General features: G+C 39.5%; 3 protein-coding genes, 1 long non-coding RNA gene and 1 other non-coding gene across 12 annotated transcripts; 3 read left to right on the top strand and 2 right to left on the bottom strand.

The window, feature by feature from the left end:
• Window positions 1-8: 8 nt before the first annotated feature.
• LOC117786812 (mediator of RNA polymerase II transcription subunit 15-like) lies at window positions 9-15351 on the bottom strand. 8 transcript variants are annotated; one of them, XM_034625208.1, is made up of 7 exons: window positions 14933-15351; window positions 11556-11650; window positions 4054-4196; window positions 3228-3785; window positions 1956-2388; window positions 1756-1883; window positions 9-1418 (listed from the first exon to the last, which is right to left on the bottom strand). In XM_034625208.1, the coding sequence occupies exons 1-7, from the start codon at window positions 15049-15051 to the stop codon at window positions 1329-1331; spliced, it is 1566 nt and encodes a 521-aa protein (XP_034481099.1). In that variant the 5' UTR covers window positions 15052-15351; the 3' UTR covers window positions 9-1328. The 8 variants fall into 8 exon arrangements, with proteins under 8 accessions (XP_034481099.1, XP_034481101.1, XP_034481102.1 ...); XM_034625210.1 differs by having other exon boundaries at window positions 1956-2136; window positions 14933-15349; XM_034625211.1 differs by having other exon boundaries at window positions 3228-3512; window positions 14933-15348.
• Window positions 7892-23940, bottom strand: LOC117786816 (mediator of RNA polymerase II transcription subunit 15-like). Its single transcript, XM_034625220.1, has 2 exons — window positions 23783-23940; window positions 7892-9185 (listed from the first exon to the last, which is right to left on the bottom strand). Exon 2 carries the CDS (start codon window positions 9167-9169, stop codon window positions 7907-7909), a length of 1263 nt encoding a protein of 420 aa, XP_034481111.1. The 5' UTR covers window positions 9170-9185; window positions 23783-23940; the 3' UTR covers window positions 7892-7906.
• Window positions 12177-12249, top strand: Trnar-ucg. Its single transcript has one exon. It is a non-coding gene; the product is annotated as a tRNA-Arg (tRNA).
• Window positions 12402-13229, top strand: LOC117786876 (probable insulin-like peptide 5). The gene is made up of 2 exons (XM_034625295.1): window positions 12402-12793; window positions 12928-13229. Exons 1-2 carry the CDS (start codon window positions 12592-12594, stop codon window positions 13110-13112), a joined length of 387 nt encoding a protein of 128 aa, XP_034481186.1. The 5' UTR covers window positions 12402-12591; the 3' UTR covers window positions 13113-13229.
• Window positions 22658-23302, top strand: LOC117786891. The gene is made up of 3 exons (XR_004617650.1): window positions 22658-22738; window positions 22894-22947; window positions 23097-23302. It is a non-coding gene; the product is annotated as an uncharacterized LOC117786891 (long non-coding RNA).
• Window positions 23941-25357: the final 1417 nt, after the last annotated feature.

The following is a 25357-nucleotide window of genomic DNA, read 5'->3' as shown; positions in this document are numbered from 1 at the left end:
AATTGTCGCTCTTCTCGTCGCGAGTATTCAAAAACTTGCCATTTATTTTAGTTTTCATTGTTCATTGTTTATAGTTATACAACAAATTGTATACATAAGGTAAATCCATTTCATAGTTTTGACATTGCTGATCATTATTTTGTTTAGGTAAGTCTGAGTCTGAGAGTATTTTGAGCCATCGAAGCGACTCCAAAGGAAGCGCACAGAACTTTGGCCAACTCCGCGTACAACAGACAAAGGCATCCTCATATTATTGCCTGCCGGGGAGAAGGACGTTGATATGCAATCCTCAGGATATCGCTTCGAGGCAATTACAATTCTAGTGTACATTCTGACAATACGATCTTTCAATTTATCCATAATCTTGATGGTGTATAACTTACTTAGCGGTTGATTGACATTTTTTATAATATGCTCGTTAACAATAAATTCGTAAATATACATACACATAAATTTATATGTATAGTATTAACAAAATAAAGACAAAAGCATGCAAACTCAAACTATTTTAACAATGAGACACGTTTAAAGAGCAGCGTCTAGAAACCGTCCTTAATCTCGCCTAGATTCCTGTTTATATGCGTGGATATTATCGATTCAATTTACAGTTTATTCATCCCAACATATTAACTAGAATCGGAGCTAAATAGGCGTGGCTCTAGGCGAAACTGCCCACACGGTCGTTATAGTAAAACATTGCGTAAATATATAATAATAGATAGATATGTTAGTTCGTTTTTACAAATATAAAATATGTATAATAATAAAGCATAACAAAGTTTTTCATTTTCCATATCATATCCGTTTCATTTGCTAGGTTTCGTTTCTAGTATATCAACTTAAGTATAATTATTATTGGCAAACATAAATCATACTTTAAAAGTATTTTTTTTGTTTATCTTTATGCATATGCTCCAATATATTTCGTATGCAGCATAGAAAAATAGAATCTTTTACTTTATCATCATCATGTTGCTCATATACCATCATTATCATGCTGATATATGATCTCCAATCAGATGCCCGAAGTATTGGGTATACTTCGTACCCTGATATTCGTTTCGTTTTGGCATAATTATATAAATAATGATAAATAGATAGATAGATATATAGATACGTATATATAGTTGCTTTGTTAGTAGCTTTTAAAATTAGTAGAACAATATACATAAATAGTTTTTTTTATAGTATATAGTTTCATTCGTTAGTTGTCGTTTTAGTAACATTTACATGATCGTTTTTAGTATTATATGAAGTGGGTTCCATTGATATATATATTTTTTTATGTTGTTCATCTTCTTAATTTCCTTCCTTCTTTTGATCCGAACTTAACCAAACATATGCTGGGTGCCTGGTGGCACCTTGTAGCTAGGATAGGTGCAGTTCAATTGGTGCTTGGCAAAGAAGGTAGTGTAGTCCTGTGGGTTAATAATCAAAGTATTCGGATTACATAATGAGACTAAAAATAAAATTGTTTGTTGATTTTAAAACCAACAATTGCAGTAAGAGTTATATTATGATTTTTATGTAAAAATTAAAATTTAAACATTATTATTATTTTTTTTATTGGATCAAAAGTAAGATATAAAGTTTATTTTTATAATAAAAATTGAAATTTTCCAGGATTCTACATTCCGAAAAAGTATTTCTAACATTTTCCCATTCCCATATAGAAATTCTTGTTTAGCTTAGATTTTTAAACTTAACTCGAATTTGCGATCCCTGTTTAAAATCTAATAAATGTGATTTACTTACACGATTGACTCTACGGGGACGGCAGACAGGGCCCAACGCCAACAGGCGACGCTCCTCATTCTCACGCACAGCAGCCTCCTTGTACTCCTGTGGTGGCCATTTCAAATCTCCGCGCAATTTGCTGCCTCCTGCAATTAAATGGGGAAGATCATTGAAAGATTTTGCTGATGCACTGATTAAGTAATGGTTTGGAGGCTCACCCTGATAGCTGACGGCGGCAGGCTGCGAAGTGTAGACTGGTGCAGGTTGCTGCGAGACGGGCGCCTCCTTGCGAAGGGTTATGATGCCAGGACTGGCGCCACGATAGCTATGTTGCTGCAGATCGGTCTGATCCTGCGAGTATGGCAATTGTTGTTGCTGCTGTGGTTGCAGTTGCTGAGGCTGCGAATAAGAATTGTATTGTGGTTGAGCATAGTTAGCACCACCATTTTGTTGTGGATAATTTTGGGGTTGCTGCTGCTGCTGCTGTTGCTGATAAGGAGACGTCTGATAAGGAGCCTGATATTGCTGTTGCGGTTGCGGTTGGTGTTGTTGCTGTTGCTGTTGCCAGTGCTGTGGTGCTGGCTGATGTTGCTGCAGTGGTTGCTGCTGCTGTTGCTGGTGGTTATCGCTGGATGGCGCTTGATATTGTTGCTGTTGTAGATATAGTTGTTGTGGTGGTGCAAGTGCAATACATGCGAGTTTCAGGTGCCAAAGAGAGACGGGTTATGAATGTGGTGTTTGGGTGGTGCAAGTGCAACAGAGATAAACATATACAGAGAAGAGAAGACAATAGTACAGTTACAGTTACAGGTACAGTCACAGTTGCAGGTATAAAGATTAGTTCAGGACAAAGGGGGAATCAAAGGGTGAAGGGAACTGTGATTTAATCAATTAATCAATCGATTTGCATTAGCGTTTCGCAGTTTACAGCTGAAATTTGCATAGATTAAGCAGAGTAGAAGAGAGAAAGAGAGAGAGAGAGAGAGCTGTGGTTAATGGCAACTAAATGTAGTAGCTACAATGTATGTAATTAAACGACTATATAATGATATAAGCATTTATATATAGCGTGAATTTGCATGCACTACGTATGGGGTACAAAACGGTACGCCAACTAACCAAAGGGTTAAGTTCATACGTTGCAAACTTATCGTGAACTTGGCAATCAAAAGGAGAATCAACTCATGATTAGGCAAGATTTGTGTTAAGCAAAAATGAAAGTTCATGATATAGCAAATCATGATAGGCTTAATCATGATGAACTGTTTGTAGTATGGCCTTTTATATTTTGATTATTTGACTCTTTTAATTGCCACTGTTTACCAAGTTCACGTATTGTTCGCACGTGTAAACATCTCTATCAACTAGTTATTAGTAAGTATATGAAAGGGATTTTTCGCAAAGTTTGTGTAGATAGACAGCTGCAGCAAAAGTTCTTGCGTCGGGCCATTGCCAAAGCCATTCTATAAATCCATTCAGCCAAAAGGTACCTGATGTGGGTATTGTTGTTGCTGTTGCTGCTGCTGCTGGTACGAGGGATAGGCAGCTGTTGGTGCAACACCAGCAGCTGTGAAATCGCTGTGTGTCTTGGGCGAAGGTGCACCAATGTGCTTCCAGCCACCGCCCACATTGTCTACGGCATGAATGGGCTGTTGTTGCTGTTGTTGATAAGTTGGCTGATAATGTTGCTGCTGAGGCTGTTGTTGTTGTTGCTGCTGCTGCTGCTGCTGTGGTACTGGGGCAGGCTCCCTCGATGGTTGCCTATTGAACTGTGCCTGTGTGTATTGGATGGGTTGTTGTGGATAGTTATAGTTATTAGCTGGGACTTGAGTGGCATTTGCAGTTGCAGTTGCAGGTGGAGCGGCAACTGTTGCTGCTGGAGCATAACCGTTTGATGCATAGTTAGTGTTTGGACCATAAACATTTTGTGCAGCTTGTTGCTGATGGTATTGTTGCTGGTAGTGTTGCTGAGGTTGAGGTGGTTGTTGTTGAGTGGGTTGTTGAGGTTGTTGCTGGGTTCGAGGCTGAACGTTGTTATAAATGGGAACCTGCAAGTTGGCAGCATGTGGTTTGTTAGGTGTCAATGGTGTGTGTGTGTGTGTGTGAAAGTGTATATATATACATATGTATGTATGTGTGGGTGTGTGTGTGTGCCTCACCAGTTAACCCAATGACAATTGCAGTTGCAGTTACAATTATATTTACAATTATCACACACATAATATTTACAAAGAGTCTCAACTATGTTGAGAATTAAACTAGATTTGATATGTACAATAAAGTGGTTGCATTGGTGCTGGTGGCTCTCACAATTACCTGAGGTGGTGCAGCATTGCCACTGGCCGTGGCCTGTGGATAATATCCACCGCTACCCGGAGCCGGACTCTGCTGTGGTTGCGGCGTGAATTCACGCACAATGCGCTCCTCAGAGGCTGGTGGCCAGGCGACACGCTTGTAACCTGTGAGAGAGCGAGATAGAGAGGGAAGAGAAAGTGAAACAGAGAGAGAGAGAGAGAGAGAGAGAGAGAGAGAGAGAGAGATTGCATTAATAACTGTATATGTGGGTGTATAAAGACATTCAACAAAATGCGGCCAACACGCGCACAGACGTGGGCGGCTTTTAGCCTTGATGCACACTCACAAAAAAAGAGAGTAATGGAGAGCGAGAGAGAGAGAGAGGGACGTTGAGAAAGAGACACAGGAAGGGACACACAGTGCCAGACAAACAATTTGAAAATGATTTAAGCCAATTAAATGTGTACAATATACAATTGAAATAAGCATTTCAGCAACGACAACAAATAAATTGAGTATCTTTCGCTTTTCGTTGTTCGTGCTGCAAATCATATCCTACGCTGCTGTCATTGTGTCTAAATATAGATGGACGATTCACAAAAACAAAGAATTTGCAACAACAACAGCAACAGCAACTGTAGCAATAGCAACAGCAACAACAAAAGCAACGATGACAGCATTGAGACATTGCTCATACGCTTAAAAAATAAATTAGAAAAACATTCATTTTACAAGTTGCATTTGTGGGTGCTGTTCATGCAACATGTTGCCCGTTGTCAGTTGAATGATGAATGAAATTGCAGCTGCAACTGTTGCTCTTGCAACTGCAACAGTTGCTCGCGTTGCTGCAATTGGCCTTGAGATTCTATTGAAATTCATAAAATACTAAATGTTTACCCTCCAGATTCTTGTAGTTCTCGTTAATGACTCTCCACTGTGCGCCCATGTTGTTGTTGTTGCTGTTGTTGTTGGGGTTTTACTTTTTCACGAATTTCACGAATTTCTCTATAAATTTGCTTTTATATCTTGCGCCGCGTTTGTTGGCAACGTTTATTTATGATCGAGCGCCGCGTAAAAATAAAAATGATATTTCTTTTTCTTAATTTGTTTTTATTATTTTGTGTTTTTTTTTTCTTTCTTTGCGTATAAAATAACCAGAGATGTGTGTGTGAATTTTCACACACAATTCCAATGATGATATGATGATATTCGGTTCGTTATGTAATGCAAAATTAATTAATTGATACGCTCAATTATTGAAGGTTGATCAAGATTTGCGTTGGAACACCACAAAACAAAATTATCGTTGAGGTGAAATTTATATGAAGATTATTTTTTGGCAACAAATTTTGCTGGCGCGCGTTTCGTTATGGTTATTTATTTAGATTTATTTTTGAGTAATTTTTTGTTTTAATTTTTTTGATTTGGTTTTTCTTTGTTTGTTTGAATTTGAATATTGATTGGGGCAAATAATTTGTTAAATCAATTTCTATTTCGCAATTAAATATCTATTTCTATATCTAATTCGAATTTCGTTCTTCGTTCTTCGTTCGCGTTGGCCGCGCGATATGTTTGCCTTCGATGTATGCTACTAAGTGAAAAGCCAGCGGATTGCTAAGGAAATTCGACCGATTCGAAAAACCAAACTCGCCTTGGTGTGGGTAAAGAAGTGTGTATAAATATATGTGAATGTATAGATATGTATGTGCATATATCTATCTATCTAGATATCTATCACAGATTCTTTCGCTCTGTGTGAGTTTTTGTGTATTTTCGCAAAAGAAAATTACTTGTGGTGTATGGTGAAAAATCGCAAAGCGCGCTAAATACGTGCAAGAAAAAAAAATTAAATTGCTGTTAATGATGCTCGAGCTGAGAGCAGACACCGCACCAACATCTGTCGGCGTCGGCATCGCAGTTAGCGTCGCCGTCGACGTCACAGTCGAGAGTCAGACGCAGCTTCTGCATTGTTTACACCTTCGATTTTTGATTTGTGCCGCACCTTGAAATGCTGCACAGTCCAAGGGTATGTCGAACAAACATATATATAGATACAGATATAGGTAGCTAAACATATAGATGCAGAACAGATATGTAGTATTCGCTCTGTTTTCATTATTATATAAATCGCTTAGCAATACGAAACACATTATAGATTGTAGATCTATAGATCGTATCGTACTTGGCATAATGGTTAATATTTTCTTGTTGCCTGGGCAGATCAGCAGATCGGCAAATCAAGTGGGCGGTTCCCCATCTATCATCGACCGTGTGTATATCTCAACCTAATGGCTGTATAGAGGGGTTTCCGGGGGGCAGACTGACTAAACAGTTGCTAAATTTAAACGTCTGTCACATTTTGGGCAACAATAAGCAAATAAGCAAAACAAATCTGTTTTTAAACGTATTCGCACAGGTGTATGACACAATGTTGGCTCATTAAAATTATTAGCAATCTTGTAAAAATATCATAAGTATATAAGATACATATATACGATACATTGTACGAAGAGTATTATTTATAATATAAACAAATTGCTAACTATACGCTTGTTAAACATATAACAAATATGTTATGGTGTCTGCCAAGGATCACAGATAAAGCAATACTATAAACTAGACAGATAAATAGTACTTCTATGAGCAGATATGAAAACACTTAAGTTATGTAATTAGGGGTTCTAATTCGATAGCCATAATATATTAATATATGGTATATAGCTTAATTGAGTTTAATTGGAAACCTTGCATAAACTCTGACGCATTCAGATGCCTTGTGCTTTCCCTTCATTATGGTCTTACAATCTTGTCTTTTTTCCTTGAGACCACCTGGCTATATCTTTAAAAATTGTCTGTTTTCTTTCAAATTTTTGTTTTTCATTATGAGTAGTAATCTTTTCTTAGATGTGACGTAAGCTATGTAGAAAGCTATAAAATATTTGACAAAGTTATGACAGTTTGAAGTTTTCGAAAAAGCGTCAAGGGCAAAGTATGGAAAAAATGGACAGTGATCGAAAAAAAATGGGTTTTCAATTTTTGATGCAGAATGAAAATAGAGGTAAAATTATGATAAAATTGATATTCCAGAAGGAAATCGGTTAAGATTTGACAAAGTTATGACAGTTTGAAGTTTTCGAAAAAGCGTCAAGGGGAAGGTATGGAAAAAATGGACAGTGATCGAAAAAAAATGGGTTTTCAATTTTTGATGCAGAATGAAAATAGAGGTAAAATTATGATAAAATTGATATTCCAGAAGAAAATCGGTTAAGATTTGACAAAGTTATGACAGTTTGAAGTTTTCGAAAAAGCGTCAAGGGGAAGGTATGGAAAAAATAGACAGTGATCGAAAAAAAATGGGTTTTTAATTTTTGATGCAGAATGAAAATAGAGGTAAAATTATGATAAAATTGATATTCCAGAAGGAAATCGGTTGAGATTTGACAAAGTTATGACAGTTTGAAGTTTTCGAAAAAGCGTCAAGGGCAAGGTATGGAAAAAATGGACAGTGATCGAAAAAAAATGGGTTTTCCATTTTTGATGCAGAATCAAAATAGAGGCCAAATTATGATAAAATTGATATTCCGGAAGGAAATCGGTTGAGATTTGACAAAGTTATGACAGTTTGAAGTTTTCGAAAAAGCGTTAAGGGCAAGGTATGGAAAAAATGGACAGTGATCGAAAAAAATGGGTTTTCCATTTTTGATGCAGAATCAAAATAGAGGCCAAATTATGATAAAATTAATATTCCGGAAGGAAATCGGTTGAAATTTGACAAAGTTATGACGGTTTGAAGTTTTCGAAAAAGCGTCAAGAGGAAGCTATGGAAAAAATGAACATTTATTTCCTTTAGCTGACTCAAAGGTACAAATATTGGTTAGTTCCGTTTGATTCGAGTCAGTTGGATTAAATACACATGAGAGTGGAGGACACAAACTGCGCTAGGTGCATGCCAGTCACAGTCACAATCACAGTCACAGTCACAGTTAGAGCACATGGATTTGCACGCACCTTCAATGCCTATATAGGGGCGTGGCGATACATTATCGAAGGATCGATTAACGTTGAACTCGCGCGTGGATTGAGGCAGTTCCTCGCTGGCTGCAATCGATTGGAACTCAGCCTGAGGACCGAGACCATGTTGCATGAGGAAGTCAAAGGGCGGCGGCTGCGAGTTGCAGCGGGGCGTGGCAGGGGGCGTGGCCGCCAGCATGGAGGATGAGGCGGACATGCAGAGTTGCAACGGTTCGGTGGCGGTGCGCACAAGAAGTCCAATATTGTGTCCCTCCAATTGTGGCACATGCGTGTACTTGGCTTCCATGGCACTGGGAGTGGGAGTGGGCGTGGGCGTGGCTCTGGCTTGCACTGCATTGAGGCCAAAGGGCGAGCTGCAACGTTGTGCGGTGTCAATCAAAGGCGCAGGATATTTGCGCAGGGGCAAAGGACTTGGAGAGCGACTAAGCTGCCACTCCTTGGCGTCTGCAGAGAGAGGTAGAGGAAGAGCAGGAGCTGGAGCAGGAGCAGGAGCAGGAGGAGGTGAAAGCGAAAGTGGTGTGGTCACAATCTCAACAACGCTGCATTGACGTTGCAGCTGCTCCTTTGGCTGTTGCTGCTGTTGTTGTTGTTGTGTGTCCTCCCAGGAGATCTGTCGGGACACATAAGGACTGCGTATCTCGTAGGTGGATTTATAATTGGCCAGCGGTTCATTCTGCAGATTATCAAAGCGCCACTGATCCGCCTTGTTGAGCTTGCCCCAACCATGTGGCGAGTCCCGACACTCACCACAAACGGCACACCAGCTGCCCAGGATGTCAGCAGCAGCAGGCTCGTGCTGACAGCTGGAGGACTCCACTGCATTCTGTTCCATATGCTGTTCCGTCTTCTCCTGTTCGTGCTCCGCCTGCTTCTCCATCTCAAACTGCTGTTCCTTCTTCTTATCCTGTTGTATTTGTTGCTCCTTCTCTGTCTGCAACTCCCTTTTTTTCTCCTGTTCCTGCATTGTATCCTCTTCCTTTATTTCGTCCTGGCTCTTAACACTTCTTTCCTCCATCAATTTTGACACTGTTTCCTTGCCCGTTGACAGCTGCTCATAGTTGGCAATTACATCCGAGACATGCCTGTAGTCCAAGCTGAAATCCATGTCCTCTTCATCCGCCGGCAAGGCTGTTGCCCGCTGCTCTTGCTGCTTCTCCAGTTCCTCCTCCTCCTCGATGACTACGTGCTCGGCCCTCACCGCTGTCGGCGTCGTCTTGTGCTCCACGTGCAACAGCAGCGCGTGCTCATCGCTGTCCAAAGCGACGGCAATCTTGTGCAGATCCTCCAGAGCACGCTCCACAATCGGCACGTTCTCGGCGGGCATGGCTGGCTCCTGGTTTGCCTCGGGCATGTCCTGTTCCTTTGGCTGCAATTGAATGCCAGCTGCACGGCAATAAATCTGCCTCAAGATGGCCTGCAAGGGACTCTCCACAGCGAGGATTGGCGACTGTCGGGAGGCGAACATGTCCCAGGGCTCGTTGTGGGTTGGCGCTGGTTTCGGTGGCTTCGGTGGCTCTGGGGGCGGTGTGGGCGTGGCTTGAACGGTGCGTTGCAGCGCCGTCTTGGCATTCTCCATGTAGGCATCAATCTGACGCAGATGCTCCGTGATGGATTGCTGAATATGCGCATACTTTGCCTCCAGTTGGGATATCTCCAGATGCGCCTCGTGCTGTGCGGCCAAAGTTGGAGGCGTCTCCGTGCTGCTGCCACTGTAGACGACGCCCTGGCGACGCGTCGAATCCCTGGACTCCCTGGACTTGCCACGCAGCCGGAACGGAGGTGGCGGTGGTGGTGGCAGTGGCGGTGGTACCGGTATACAACTGCTGCCGGTGGTGCTCGACTGTCGCTTCATTTTTGGGGCACTGTCCTGGCGTTGCAGCTTGATGCCGCTGGTGGCACTCACATATGTGGGGGCAGGAGGCGTCTCGTTGTCTGTTGTGTTGGTAGGTGGCGTCATGTTGCACGTTGCCAGTGCCTGTTGATCCTGCCTCAAATAGTTGCAGGCGTCGTCGTAGATCTGCTGCACACTCGCCTCGAGCTGGCCAGGATGGGATGCAGTCGACGGCTCAACACTGACTGTGACTGGTACAATGCGTCCACAGTCTCCCAGCTGCCCAGCCGATGGAGCAGCGGGAGGAGCACTCGCTGTGGCCAGGGCCAACGCCATCTGCTGCTGCTGCTTAAGTGCCAGGCTGTCAATTACCGTGGAGACCATTCTTGGCAAGCCAGCCGATGTCTTGGTCATCAGATTGACGCCAGCTGTGCCTGCCTTTCCAACACTGGCTGTTGCTGGCGGTGCTGGCAGCGGCAATGTCTCCAAATCGATGTCACCACTAGGATTGGGTTGGGCATTGCCCTTGGGCTCCTCCTCACTGTCGCCATCGTTGGCTGTCTCCGTGTCATAGCAGATTTTCAGCTCGGTGGCCAATTTAATGCTGCGTCGCTGCACTTTGGGTGTGCCACTGCCACTCCCACTTCCCGTTGCACTAACCATTCCATTTCCATTGCGTGGTTTGGGTGGTGGCAACTCAGTGGCTCCGCCCATGGCCACCGCTCGTTTCCGAGCACGTCCGCGATCCAGGGAATACGACTGACGCTTCAGTCGTGGGCGGTAGGGCGTGCTAGGCCTCAGAGTGGGCGTGGCCGGACGCTTTTGGGTTAACTGTTCGTAGTACTCGCATTTGGGTGCCACTAATCCAATATCCGCATCCGCCGCTTTGGTTTCCGGCGCCGAGAAACCTTTGGCCTGCGGCGTAAAATGTTTATTCTCCTCCTTGGGGCTTATTAATGTGTTTTCTATTTTCCGGGAAGTCGCAGTGCGTTGTTGTGGCTTCGAGCTGGAGCTGCCCTCCAGTTGGAGGCGTTGATCACGCAGCTCCCGCGTTGTCAGCTCCACAATTCGCGTCGGACTGTTGAATTTCTCCCTCAGGGCCTCGATGCTGTGCGTCGGCGAGGGCGTGATGGAGGCGTGAACTGTCGCCACTTCCGCTTCCGGTTCCACTGGTGGCCAGCTGTGATCCCGCCTGAGCAGATGACGCCGCGTGGACATGCGATTAATGCGTAGAACGGTGTCCCTGTCGATGACCACATCGTGCTGATGGCTCAGATACTGTGTCTTGATCTGATCCAGCAGCTGCTGATGCAACGCATGATGTGGCACCTCGGGCGACACCTCTGCCCCATCCCTCTGACGACTGCGACTCTGTCTCGGATGTGGCAAGAAGTCGCCTGGCGATTCGATTACGCGATTACGGGTCAAGGGTCAGGTTAAAGCAATTAATATTCATTTCCGAGCATTAACAGACACTTAACTGGTCGAACACTATAAAGGGGGAGGCGAGTGGGCGTGGCTTGTCTATTGTTGAATGCTTTACACGGTTTTTCTTTGTGGCTGCTGTTGTTGTTGGTGGCAACACACACAGTTACACACACACACACACACACATATAAATAAAATAAAATACATAAATTGTTGGGATTTTTGCACCTACCACAATTGACTTGTTTCTCCTCCTCCTCAACGGCTCGAAGCACAGCCGACATGGCCAAGTTCAATGGCTTTGTGATTTGCTCGTCGACTTCGATCCTGAAAATAAAAATAACAATTATTTATTAAAAAAAAACGATAATTAAATATCATTTCAGCTACACCAGTCGCACATAATTACACAAATATATAGTCAAGATAATCTTTCAAGACCCCAACCTAAGGTGACGCTCATCAGATAAGCGAAAATGTTTAAAAAATATGTCGAATTCACGATAATTTTCTATAAATTATATATAAACAGCCTCCAGCTGCTACTTGGCAGCGTCAAGTACCCATCTCCGCTATAAGTGGCATCTATATGTATTGCCCAATATAAGTAAAAAGTAAAAATATTTATGTCAATGTCTAAAAATAGATTTCGAGTGTTGCTGTCATTACATTTGTGGAGTCACTGCCTTACAGTTTGAGTGTCACACAGCGGAGCTGCTTTGTCTTTTGTTTACACTGCTTGTTCGCGTGTGCACTGCTTGCTTGCGTGACTGTGCCAGCTGTGTACAAAAATAGATACAATTCGCGTGCTGGCGACAACTTAACTGCACAGTTGGACGAGTCAATTCAACAAGACCGTGTGGCCTAATGGATAAGGCGTCGGACTTCGGATCCGAAGATTGCAGGTTCGAGTCCTGTCACGGTCGAAAGAAAATAACTTTTTTTTCTTCTTTTTTTGTTTAAATTAATTTTTTTTTTGTTATTCATATTTTGGAAATGAGCGGGATAATTTAATAAAATTTATATATTTAGCCTAAAACTGAGTGTAGACTTAAGCACACGTCTGGTTTTGACAACGTCTGGTCTTCCCACACTGATCGAAAAGCGATGAGCTAACGAAATTAATCGGGATTGACAAGTCTAGAGCATTGGCAAGAGATATAAAAGCCAATGCTAGCGAGTGCCATTACAACACATCCTGTGTGGCATCTAACCAGGCACAGTATCCACACCTGTTCCTCTGCTCAGACACAAGGCTATCTTTCACAATGGCGAAACGCAAACAAACACAGCTGACGGTGTTGTCGTTGTCGTTGCCGTTGTTGTTGCCGTTGCTGTTGCTGTTGATGGCAGTTAACAGTGGAAAGGCCGTACCGACTTTACAGGCATGCGGTTCAGGTCTACACGAAGCTCTTTTCGCATTCTGCAAGGGCGAATTCGCTGAAGTTATTGCACACAAACGTGCCTCACGTAAGTAAGAGTATCTCAGCAATTGTATCTTCCGTATACTGTATGCCGTATGTCGTATGCCGTATACGGTGACTGCAACAATTTGTTGGACTGCGGATAAGAAAATTGACATTCCCCTTATTTCCGCATTGCAGTGGATCCCATTGACTATGTGGAACAGCGGAACGAGCTGGATAATGTGGTTGAGAGCGTGGAAAGCCCTTGGAAACATGAATTGCGTTCTATTCTGGCAACCAGACGATTGAATCGCGGAGTTGTCGATGAATGTTGCCTGAAACCCTGCCAATATTCCGAAATTAAATCCTATTGCTTGTACTAAAAGTTGACTGAAATCTTGATCACATATTGCAAAGATTCTAAAGATATACACATTAATCCATTATCTATACATACGCATACTAAAAGTACGAATATTTTATTAAAGCACTTCAACAATAACAACTTGTTGTTTGAATTGGATGGAATAAAAAATCATCTGACTGTGTGTTCAAGCACATAGAGATAAGAGTGCTTTCATTTGAGAGAATAGCTAAAGAGTTATATAGAATCGAGATAAGCTCGAGTGGGTTAACTAAATTGATGCTTTGTTCTCTACTTTCTGAAATTTCTACCATGTTAAGCATTGATTTTTGCACTTGTGATGAATGTAGCCTTTAGCTGTGTGCTTCACTGTAGTTGTTGCTACCTATGAGTCACAACCTGCAATGGCAGCCAGTCAAAAGATGCATCACAACTTTTGGCTAGGCGCCTGCATTGTGTTTGTTGACATTGTTGTTGTAGTTGTTGTTGTAGTTGTAGCGAGTTTCCCCCCCTACCCCCCTTGGCGTTCGTTGTGTCTAGTAATATTGCGTGTGACTCATCGATCGTTTGAGAATTGTTTAGCACTTATATAAACTATGCAGAAAGTATCTCACAGATGCGAGAGCACATTATTAACGTACATTGTGAAAGGCCGCTGGAGATTGTTGGCAAGTTTCTTGGTCGACTTGACTTGGCCGAAAACAGCTCAAACTTTTCGGCTTCAATTGTGTGTGCACACGCGAACGTGAACGTGAACGGGAACGAGAGAGTTTTTCCTGACGATGTCTGGGAGCGTTTTGTAATTAAATTGTTAGATACTTTTTCGCCTAAGTACTTATTTGCTGTTGCACACGTTTTGTCGCACGCATAGACACTGAATAACTGAAAAGCTACTTAAAGTTTGTCTATCTGCCACGGGTGCGAGTTTGTGTGGCGCAGTTTAGGCCGGTTTATTCAAACAACAATTGCTAACAACAATGCCAGAGATAATGTTGTTGTCGTCGGCGACAACAGCAACGGCAACGGCAACGGCAGCAGCAGCTACAAATAAATAAATTTTCAAGTCCAAAAGCATCTTTAAGATACGCGCTGCCTGTTGCTGCTGCTGTTGTTGTTGTTGCCTCGAGGCTGCTTCTACTTATGTGTAGCATTTGGTAATTACAATTAAAAGTCAAGCGATTTTAATTGCGCTCTTTTTGTGCGAATGTGTGTGAGAGACACAAATTGAAAGCAACTGCAACTACAAATCGCCAACAGTTGTCGCTGTCGACGTTGCTGCTGCTGGCGATGATGCTGCTGTTGCTGTTGTTGTTGCTGCTGCTGCTGCTGGCGTTGGCGTTGCCGTTGCGCTGCACTGCACAAAATGCGCTTCACAGTTTGCGCTATATCATCCACTATATAAATATATATATATATATTTATGTACATATATATCTATATCTATATATATTAATGTAGTTATATACCGTGTATATTAATGTCTTTTCATGTGCACCTGTGCAGGCATCCACCAGGTTGCCAGTTGCCAGTTGCCAGCAGACAGTAGATACAAGATATTCTATCTAGGTACATGTAGATTTACTTCATTTTTATTTTTTATACATATAAATCTTTTTTTTTTATTTATATTTTGTAATGGGCATTGGAGGCTTACTAATTCTGACTTTTGCCTTTGAGACTTTTGCACACTCTTTTATGGGCTTTCAGCTAGATGTTGTTGTTGTTGTTGTTGTTATTGCTGTTGTTATTGCTGTTGGTTTGTGCGCCCTTTCATCTTTCACTTTCACGCAGTTCTATGAAATTATGCATTTAAATGTATAATCATTTAATTTGACTTACCCGTCGGCCCCAAAGGCCTTCAGCTCCCGATTCAGCGTGGCCTTTACGTTCTCCTGGGAGTAGAGACCCATGGGTGAATTGAATTGCTTGTGCACAAGTTTACGTTGTGTGGCAGCCATTATGTAGTTGTTGTTGTTGTTTCTGTTGTTGTTGCTGTTGTTGTTGCTGTTGTTGCCTTTGCAATTTGTTGTTCGTGTTGTTTGGCTTGTCTTCAATTGAGCCTCGACTTGTACGTTAGTTGACTTTGCTTTGGCTTTAGCTTTTACTTGTTTGCCCACTTGACTTCCTTCTCTTTCGCTCTCGCTCACTTTTAATCAGCCTCGATTGCTGTCTCGTTCTGCTTTGCTTGTCTTCGAAAACTTTTAAATTATTGTTGATAGAAAATATTTTAAAATTTCGTTGCTGACCGTTCTGTTTGCCTCTCTACAGTCTGCAGTCTACAGTCTACAGGCTGCTCTAGGCTGCTTATCGACTTAACAAGTGGCTTTACAACAATTGTTGTCACTCTAATTGCTCTTGCCCTTGTTGTTGTTGTTGTTATTGTTGTAAACAATTCTAAATTTTATACAATTCACCCAGCTTCAGTTGCGTTAATCTGCAGATACGCTTGCTACTAATTAAATAGCTTAGTTTAAATCGTTAATCGTAGTTCGTTGTTCGTTCTGCAATTAAAATCAATGAAATCGAAATTCCTTTAGTTAAATAAATAGTTTAAGCATTTACTTATATGTACATTAATGAAAATGATGAATTTCTTATACGTTTACACCTACATATGTGTATTTATTTGATTGTCATTTTTAATATGGCGAGTCTGTCTGCATTTAACGGAAAAGATTCATTTCCGGCCCATCAGCTTCCGTTTAAATTTTGTGTGTATGTTTTAAAAATTAAAATTTAATATTGAAATATTCATGTCATCTGCAACATGCACAAGTTAAGCAATGTATGAATCCCCGTTGACAACTTAATCCCTTATTACGCATACTTATTATTTTTCAGCAAAAATGTATTATTATTGTTATTATGCCTCAAGAGTTGATTGTTTTTATGATTTCATGTTCATTTTGAATGCGAGTATCTTTGTGTGGGTCTGTGTGTTTGAACATGAGTAAATGTGTATGTGTGTGTGTGCGTGTGTTGAAGAGTAAACGTCTTTAGGCTTATAAACCAATTAATTGTCATTGAAGTTTACTCATTTGTTATGTATTATTCTTTTATTTCATAAGCCCATTACCATTCGCTTCTTATATTTACCTACTCTACTTATTTTGTTATGCTTATTTGACTATAATATTTTGCTTAAATCAAATCCAATTAAATTAAGCCAACTCAAACAAAAGCACAAAGTTAAGTCATGAAAATCCCATTCAAAAAATATTAAAGAACAAGAGAATTTTTCAATATGCATTCCAAATGCTTTCAATCAACAGAGAAATGATTCAATGTCAGCAAACTATAAAAAAGTATATATGTTTATACATAAAAAAAGTTTCCAAGATACATAAGTATATATAAAAACTCGCTGGAAGCACTGTCTCTTTCATATTGTATTTTAAGAATCTACATTGTCTTTAGATACATTTAAATATATGTATGTATGATTTTTTTTATCTTCTTTGTGTTGGCACAATTTTGTTGTACTTATTTAATTGCACATAATAATACTATATGTATAATTGTCATAAATGTATTCTTGATTTTGTTGCTTTACAGCTGCTGCAGACAAATTACAAAATATTTTGATTTTTCTTTAGTCGTGTTTTTCCAATGACTAGAGAGACACTCACTACTGTCACATTTAAAAATGTATCTTAAACTAATTTGAGCAACACTTTTTGGCCAGACGAAATATTCTTATATTTTTATATGTTAAATTTTGTATTTATTTTTTTCTTCATTGTTAAAAATAGATACAACAGCACTTTCGTATTGAAAATATGCTCAGTTTTGCAATTCTAATATTTTCCACACACATTTTAAATTCTCATTTCTTTCGTTTCAGTTTTTCTCTTCTTTTCATGTTGAGGCAAATTCCCGCCTTCTGTGTCACCTCAAATAAAATTAGCAACTTTAAGCAAATGGCATTATACAGATTTGCGTCATTTCTGCTACTGTCCGTCCGTCCGTCCGTCTGTCTGTCTGTCTCACTGTTTCCCCGTCTCTTTGTCTATTCGTCTGCGTAACTGTCAGAGCTGTGTGGGTCAGCAGACTGTTAACAAACACAAGTAATTCCTCTTCTAATATTCTTCTGCACGTTGCAGCTCAAAGAAATAATAATAAAAAGTACGAGTTCATGTTGCAATAGCAAAGTAGGCACTCTTTAAGTGTACAATTTATGGTGAGACAGTTTGATTTACTCGAAAATACATAAATTGTTGAGATATAATTATTTTAGGTTGTTCCATAGCGTACACCTGTAAAAGTTTGCATTTCCATTACATTTTCTACACAATGTTAGTTAACATTGCTCTCAGTGTTAAGTTATGATCTGTTCTGCTTTAACAGCAACATTTTCTCTCACACTGTTAGTTGGTTCTCCAGCTATGTTAAAGGCTATTAACAGCAGTGGATCTATGTTAAAAGGATTTGTTTTACATAATATTGGGACAGATCTGATAAGGAATAATATTAAATATCAAGTAAATTGTAGACCATCTGTATAATTTAGTTATTTCTTTTATCTTTAACCAAGCATATTTTTACGTATATTTAGTATCTTTATGCTACGTTTTCATTAAAGAAAACCGATAAATCTTACAATAAAAACTGCAACATTCCTTGTGTATGTGAGTTTGCTTCCATTGAGGGCACAAACAACAAAACCTGACAGCAAGATGCAATAAAATGTTTAGCTCTGACTCGGACACTTGAGTGTACTTCACATGTGTGTGTGCGTGTGCGTGTGTGTGAGTGAGTGAGTGTGGGTGTGGGTGTATATTATATGTGCTCGTTGATTCGCAATTTGTGCGTTTTAATTGAGCTGAACGCAGCTGTGGCCTGCAGCTGTTCAAATGTCCAACTTATGAGGTATTTGCATTCATTTGGGTTGCGCCCGAAAGCAGGCAACACTTTTTGCCGATTGCTGTGAAAATTAATCAGAGTTTAATAAAATATAATGAAGCAGCTCGGCTACTGCCACACAATGTATGTGCTAGTGTGTGTGAGTGTGAGTGCTTATGTGTATGTGTATTTGTTTGCCACTTGATGTTCCAATTAAAGTTTTACACACTTGCACACACACGCACACACACTCACTTGGCAGGTGTACTTAGCATGGTATTAAAGTGCGCTTGAATTGTGCGAGAATTCGCATGAAAAATGCAGGCACAAAAGGTAAGAAAAATAATGTTTTAAAAACCTCTTTTTTAGCTCGCTGCGAGTGGGCGTGGCCCACCCATAAAGACAATACACACAGCTGTGAGTTTGAGAGAATATTTTTGCTGAGCATTGATTCCATGACGCAGCTATAGAAACAATATATTCGTGGCATGCATCGAAATCAGGTGCAAATATTGTTGCATTTGCATTGCGAGATCTCTGTGTATCTATGACTATTTATCGGTGTATCTATCAGCATGAGTATCTCTCTGCATCTCTATTTGTATCTGCATCTGTGTTTGTACCTTTTTGTGTGTGCACGCTTAATGCTTGCCTGGCATTTGGCGAAGCTCTGTTTAATTTAATTATTAGCTGGCAGCTGTTGCTGCTGTTTTGTTGTTTTGTTGTTGCTTTAGTTGGCTTTGTTTTTAGTTGAATTGCTTAAATATTTCATGGCACATATCATTTGTTTATAGTTGTGCATATTTACGCTCTCGCAGATGCTATTAAAATTGTTAAGTTTGTTTGGATGTGTGTGTGTGTGGGTGTTGGGTGGTTGGGTGTGGGTGGGTGTGCATATTTGTACTTACCGTCTGTTGCAATTTGGCGCTGCTTAATCCAAATATAATGCCGCCAAATTGCCAAAGTTCGTCGTGTCGTGTCTGGGGTCTGGTTCTGATTCTGGGTCTTGGTCTGGGATCTCGTGTCACGACTTTGCCTTCACCTTTTGCCTGCTGCACTTGCACTTGCAATTGCATTTATTATGGGAAAATATGAGCACGCAAGTGCAGTTATCAAAAAGAAACTGGAGCAGCAGACCACGACACACATTTGTGGCTTTTCTCTTACATTTTCTTCATTTCTTTTCGCATCTATATCATTTCTGGACGAGCGGGAGCAGACCCGTATCCGGCCAACGTTTTCTTCCGCGGCCGTTACGGCCAACCGGCGTTTTGTAAGCGCACCATAAACGAACTGAACTGAACAACACGGCGCCGAACTCAACTCGTCGCATGCGGCTGATGGCTGATAGCTGACACGGCTGCTGGCTGGTGGCTGGTTGCTGGTGGCTGCCTCAGCCGCAGTGGCAGTGGCAGCAGCAACATCCACAACATCCACAGCAGCCACAACGATAGCCAAAAGGAAAGAGCCAAAAATGAAACACTTTACGCAATGATCACGCGTTTCGCTTTTCGTTTTTCATCATTCTACAGTTTCACATCCTAAGCAGCTGAATAAATATGTGCCTGTATGCCCTGTACATGTGTATTTGTGTATCAGTGCGTATCGTAATGAAAAGCGCACAGTAGCGTCCACAAATAAAGTGCATGCTCATTGATATATAACAAATACGACCAATTAACCAATAAGCGAATTTATTTTAAAAACAACTCTTAAAATCAAATATAACATATTTTATCTACATGTTTTTTACCATTGTTTGGTTTGATTATTTGCAAATTATGTTGCGCGCCTTAAAATATGCTTCAAAATTTGCCATGGTCACCCTAAAAATTGTATCTTTTAATGCTAAAAATTAAGTGGTTTTTTAATTAATTAAAAATCTTTCTCAATAAGATTGAAATATTACCAACTAACAGTTATTTTTATTTGATCTTTCTTTTAATATTTATGCATATTTATCTTGAGCTTTAAATTTTGTTTATAGTGGAATAAAAAATACAACGACTAATTAATTAGCTTGAATAAAATAATAAACTTGGCACTGTGTCAAGAGACAAAAAGAAGAGTCAGATAAATGCCATTAGTCAACAAGTAAATAAGCTAATTTGCGACTAAATACTTGGCTAAAATATATGCAAAGTTAACGGATTAAAAGCTCAACAAGTCAAACGACTGATTCATCTATGACTCGAATCTTAATTGAGTTGTAAGCGTTGACAACTTGTGGCGTCCACGACTGTAACTTGGCTACAAATCACACACAATACACATAGATATTTTTGCCACTCTCTGTCCAAAGAATCAAAACAAGAACAAGAACAAAAAGACGACGAACAAACAGTATTCGAAACACCCAAAGTAGTTTTTGTGAATATCTCACAAATAAATAATAAAAATAAGAATAAGAACGCACAAATGAAATATGAAAAAAAAAAAACATAAAGAATAAGATGCTTGAAATAAAGATGGACCTCAGGCAGAGACACTACACTGCATTCAGAGTCACTCAACGAAAGATACATATGTATCTGTATCTGTACATTTGTATCTGTGCATCTGTGTATGTGTGTGTGTGTGTGTGTCTGTGGCCTCGTGGACTATTACAGAATTTTTACTGCTGCGCCTCGACAGCTCCACAAAAGCACACAGAAACACACACACACAAAAAACACGTCTCTAATAATATTCTATTTTCTATTTTTGAGTTCTGTTTCACGTTCAGAACGTCGACGTCGATGTCGATGTCGATGTCAGTGCGACGTTTTCTAACGCGTCTACGAATAACCAGCACAATTTTCCAATTTATTTATTCTTGTTTTCTTCAGTTTTTCTTTTTTTTTATTATCAAACGTAAATAGCCAGCATCCAAATGAGAATCGTAAAATGTCATTTAATTGTTGCAGTTTTTCTTCTTTTCATATTCATTTTCATTCTCATTAAATTTGTATTTTGATATTATGATTGTGAGAATTTCCTCTCAGCTGCTAGTTATTTTTTCTTAAGTTTATATTATTATTATTTTTTTTTTTGGCTTGGTTTTCAACTGCTAATTGTGCTTTAAATGCTAATTAGCGATTGCCAACTTTTATGACTGACAATATTGCGGTTTATTTTATTCATTTTTCGTTTCTCATTTCTCATTTTTCATTTGGGTTTTCAATTAATTTAATTAAATTTTGATTGCACGCACGCGCATTTTGATATCTGTCGAGTCAGAGATACTCGTATATAAATATTGAGGCTTGTTTACACACACGCACACACAGAAAATCACAAAAATAAAACTGCACTATGCACAATACACAATGCAGTTACACGTACACTCGCACACACTCAAACACACACACACACACAGACATACACTTCAGATGCACACGCACTGTCAGTTGTATCTGTGAAGTTGCACACACACCTGCAACTGTGGCGCCTCTGCACTGTCAGCGACTACGGATACGACTACGGATACGGATTCTGACAGGCTGTTGGTGAAGGTGACCACGTTCGCGATGCGAATTATTATTGTTACTCGCAGTTCGCACCGCTCACCGTTTATCGAATGAAAGATCTCACACACTCACTCACTCACTCACACACACAACAATATTCAACACTTGCCACAAGTTCGCAAAAGTTGTTGCCGCTGCTGTTGCTTGTGGTTTGCCTTTTTGTGTTTCATGGAAGACGATGACACTCAAACATTAAGAAACAGCTAAAGATACAAACACAGCTAAAGATACAGATACAGCTACAGATACAGCTACAGATAGTACTTATAACTATGGTCCATCGCCCACACACATATGCTTATAAATTAGACTGTTGGCCTGGCTAATCACGTATTTAGATACAACCTCCAAGTAAAGAGCCTGCACAAACCAATAAATATTCAGCATTCACACACACTCGCACTCAAACTCATACACACACTCACTCAGATACACTCAGCTAATTAAGAACAAAATAAAACAGCAATAGATAGATAGATAGATATACGTATGTACCTATTCCATGTTCATTTATAAATTTGTTATGTTTGTGTTAACGAGTGTATTCGCTCTTTTTCGAAAATTCAATATTTATTTTTGGCCTTTTGGAAAGCCATTTTAAAGCTGATTTGCATGCACTACTCAATCGAAAGGCTATTTAACTTTTTCATTCAGTTTCAGTTTTTTATTTTATATTTATCGTTTGGTAAATTAACACTAAAACAACAATGAAATTCGAATATCTTCAAAAATTATTGAAATTTATTTACTTAGTTTTTCATACTTGTTTCTAAATTAAAATTTTATATACTATACACAAGTGAATTCAAAAAATTACTAAAGATTTTCATGAAGAAGACAATTGATAGAAACGTCAGTGATTTTGTTTTTTGAGCATACATATTCAAGAAATTACATAAATGCATTAAGAAGGTTTTTAGGCATAATTATATAATTTGAAAGCTAAATTGTATTTTAATTAGTAAATTTTATATAATATCAAATCTGCCAACAAATACTACGTTAATTTAGAAAACACTAACAATTGTTGCAACATTGTTTTTGGGTTGTTAGAGATTAAAAGAGGTGAGTAGATTAAAGCTTTTTGTTCCAAATTCAATCAATATATGAGTCCATATACTGACAAATCATTAAGTTTGTTTACTCTTTCAGTCCAGTTCGTAATGAATAGAATATTTAAACAACAAATTTCTTTAATCTATCGTCAGTCGCTTGAAACCAGGTCTACGATGAATACTACATATTTAAAGCTTTTCGTTTGTCTGCTTTTATTTTTTATACCAGCAATTTGCTGGTAAGCTCAATTTTGAATTACAAAATAATTTATGTCTATTATTATTTATCAATTCACATTTCTCTTCCGAATTCTCTCTTTCCTATTATGTTTGTTGAGTTTCAAATTTATAAATATCAAAGTTCATAATTAAAATATTCTTATACTATTTAAAGCTCTACCTATACTACTGGCTCCAATATACGAAATGCTATATTTAAAAATACCAGGTAAGTTTCAACTTACATTACAATTTAAGTCTTTTATCAATTTGTTAATTCACATTTCTCTTCCCAATTTGACTTCCCCATCATGTCTGTTAATTATTAAATCATAAGAATCTAAGCCTTTATTTTAAATTTTCTTTTAATGTTTACAGGAAACCTCGAAAGGGCCGATAATAGATGTTAAAGCCTATAAGTGAACCGAAGAACAATCCCACCAAATCTTACTGTATAGAAAAATTATCAGTTGTTTTTGTGCTTATCAAGTACACACACTAACAAATAAACAACACCAAATGACTTTATTGACATAGGAATAAATTTGAAGTACAGTAAATAAATTGTGTGCCAACTCAAGCAATGTGTTTTTTATGTACATATATGTAGATCAAGTTTAATAAAGCTCGGGAATTTCCTAACTAGTTAGATGCGGATGCGACTTATGATGCTATTAAATTATAACTAAATAATGATTAAATAGTTCGAACATTTTGAAATAAATATTTGTATTGATTTATTTATTTGAGAACGCTAGATGAAGTCAAAAGTACAGTGTATTTGCGATGCGTTGTCTTTAGAATAAAATACATGTTTTACCTTATTTCTTTTTAGCATCATATATTTGAGTTTTATGTGTGTTTATATTTTTGGAAATGTATTTTGGCTGCCAACAAGCAAAACAACTTGTAATTGTTGTTGTTGAGTGTTGTTGTTATGGTTTAATAAAGCGCATTTCACACAGTCAAATTAGAGGGTATCTCGTGCGGTCAAGCGCATCAATTAGTGCATTCGAAATGGGCATTTTCGTGGCCCAAATGGATGCGATTGCTCCTGTTGCTGCTGCTTCTCCTCCTCCTCCTCTCTTATTGCTGCTCCTGTTTGATTGCTGCCGGCATTCAATCGCACGTCATGCAGGTCGTCAGGTCGTCCGGTCGTCCGGTCGTCAGGTGATCAATCCAATGTGGCCAGCAAAAAAGCGAATTCAGAGAGCAACTGACAGCCAACTAAGCTGCTTGAAATTTCATTTTAGTATTTCACGCTAGAAAGGCAAAAGCGCAAAATACATATGAACATATTTACATATAAATATATGTAGAAATAAAAATATATAAATACATATATGCTTAATGTTTGTGAATGATTAATGGCACATTAGAATTGAAATTGTTTTGCTCATGTGGCAGCGCTGATGCTGATGCTGTTGCTGTTGCCGATGCTGTGGTTGGGGCAGGTGCAACAGCAACATCAGAACATATAGTATGTTCATTGCCATAATGTACAAATATTTATATGCCTTTTTTTTTTTGCTCGCTGAGTCGCAATCTTTTTTACCCCGATCTCGTTCCCATTCCCATTCCCATTCCCGTTCCCAGACTCAATCCCATAACCATTCTCATTGCAAAGTGAATGTGGCCTTCTATGAGCATGAACAGAGCAGCAGCTGGCATTTGGCAGAAGGCAGAAGGCATCTACCTGCTGGCATCCAAACAGGTGAGTGTTTATAATATGCATGCCAAAGTGTGGAAGCTGAGAAAAATCTAGAGAAAATACAAACATACTTATCGCATGGATATAATCTATATATGCTTATACATATGCTTATACTATATATGCATAGTTATACTTACTTGGTCTATTTATTTATGCTTATACATAAGCATGTGCAAAGTTTGCTTTTGTCAAGATGTTTCGCTGAATGCTGGGGTAAATACGAATACGAACCCTACACCCTTTCGCCCTCTTTCCAAGGTACAAACTCGAATGCAATCTCAGCTGCAGCTGGGGGAAGTTTGCCAAATTGCAGAAGCCGCAGAAAACTCGTAACCTCGAAAACCACAAAAACCGAAAACAGTTTGTCGTTTGGCTATGAATTGTCAAGGGGTTCCACCAATTTTCTAATTTACCATTTTGCCATTTACCAATGTTAGATTGACTCGGAGTTTGCCTCGACATTTTCTTAATAAACTTTAATGACTGCGGGCGTTGCAAGTGTCAGCTGCACACTTTCTACAGCTGCCTCTTCTGCTTTTTTCGAATGCAACTTTGATAGACCTGATAACCTGAACACCCCCCCAAAAGTATGCAATGCCGCAGAGCGTGCTAGAATATGGTGAGAGAGAGAGAGAGAGAGGGAGGGCAAGAGTAACTAGGACGGGACTGTAAAAGCAGGCTGAGCAATTTCCTGGATTTCAACAATAATTTAGTTGGACATCACGTAGCGAGTGTCACGCATGCAACAGCAGCAGCGGCAGCAGCGGCGGCTTTTGGGTCCAAATTTGTGGCATGCAACAACCTCTTTTTGGGGTTTTTTTTTATTTGGGTGCCAACTCATGCATTACTCATGATGTTCATGTCAGCAAACCAACGTCTGCTCTAAAAGTATACAAACATAGCCTTCGAATTGTCTTTGCCACTT

Source organism: Drosophila innubila (genome assembly GCF_004354385.1).
Source record: "Drosophila innubila isolate TH190305 chromosome 3L unlocalized genomic scaffold, UK_Dinn_1.0 0_D_3L, whole genome shotgun sequence".
In the NCBI taxonomy this organism is placed as follows: Eukaryota; Metazoa; Arthropoda; class Insecta; order Diptera; family Drosophilidae; genus Drosophila; species Drosophila innubila.
The sequence above is the reverse complement of the archived record's forward strand: the minus strand, read 5'-3'. Positions and strand labels throughout refer to the sequence as shown.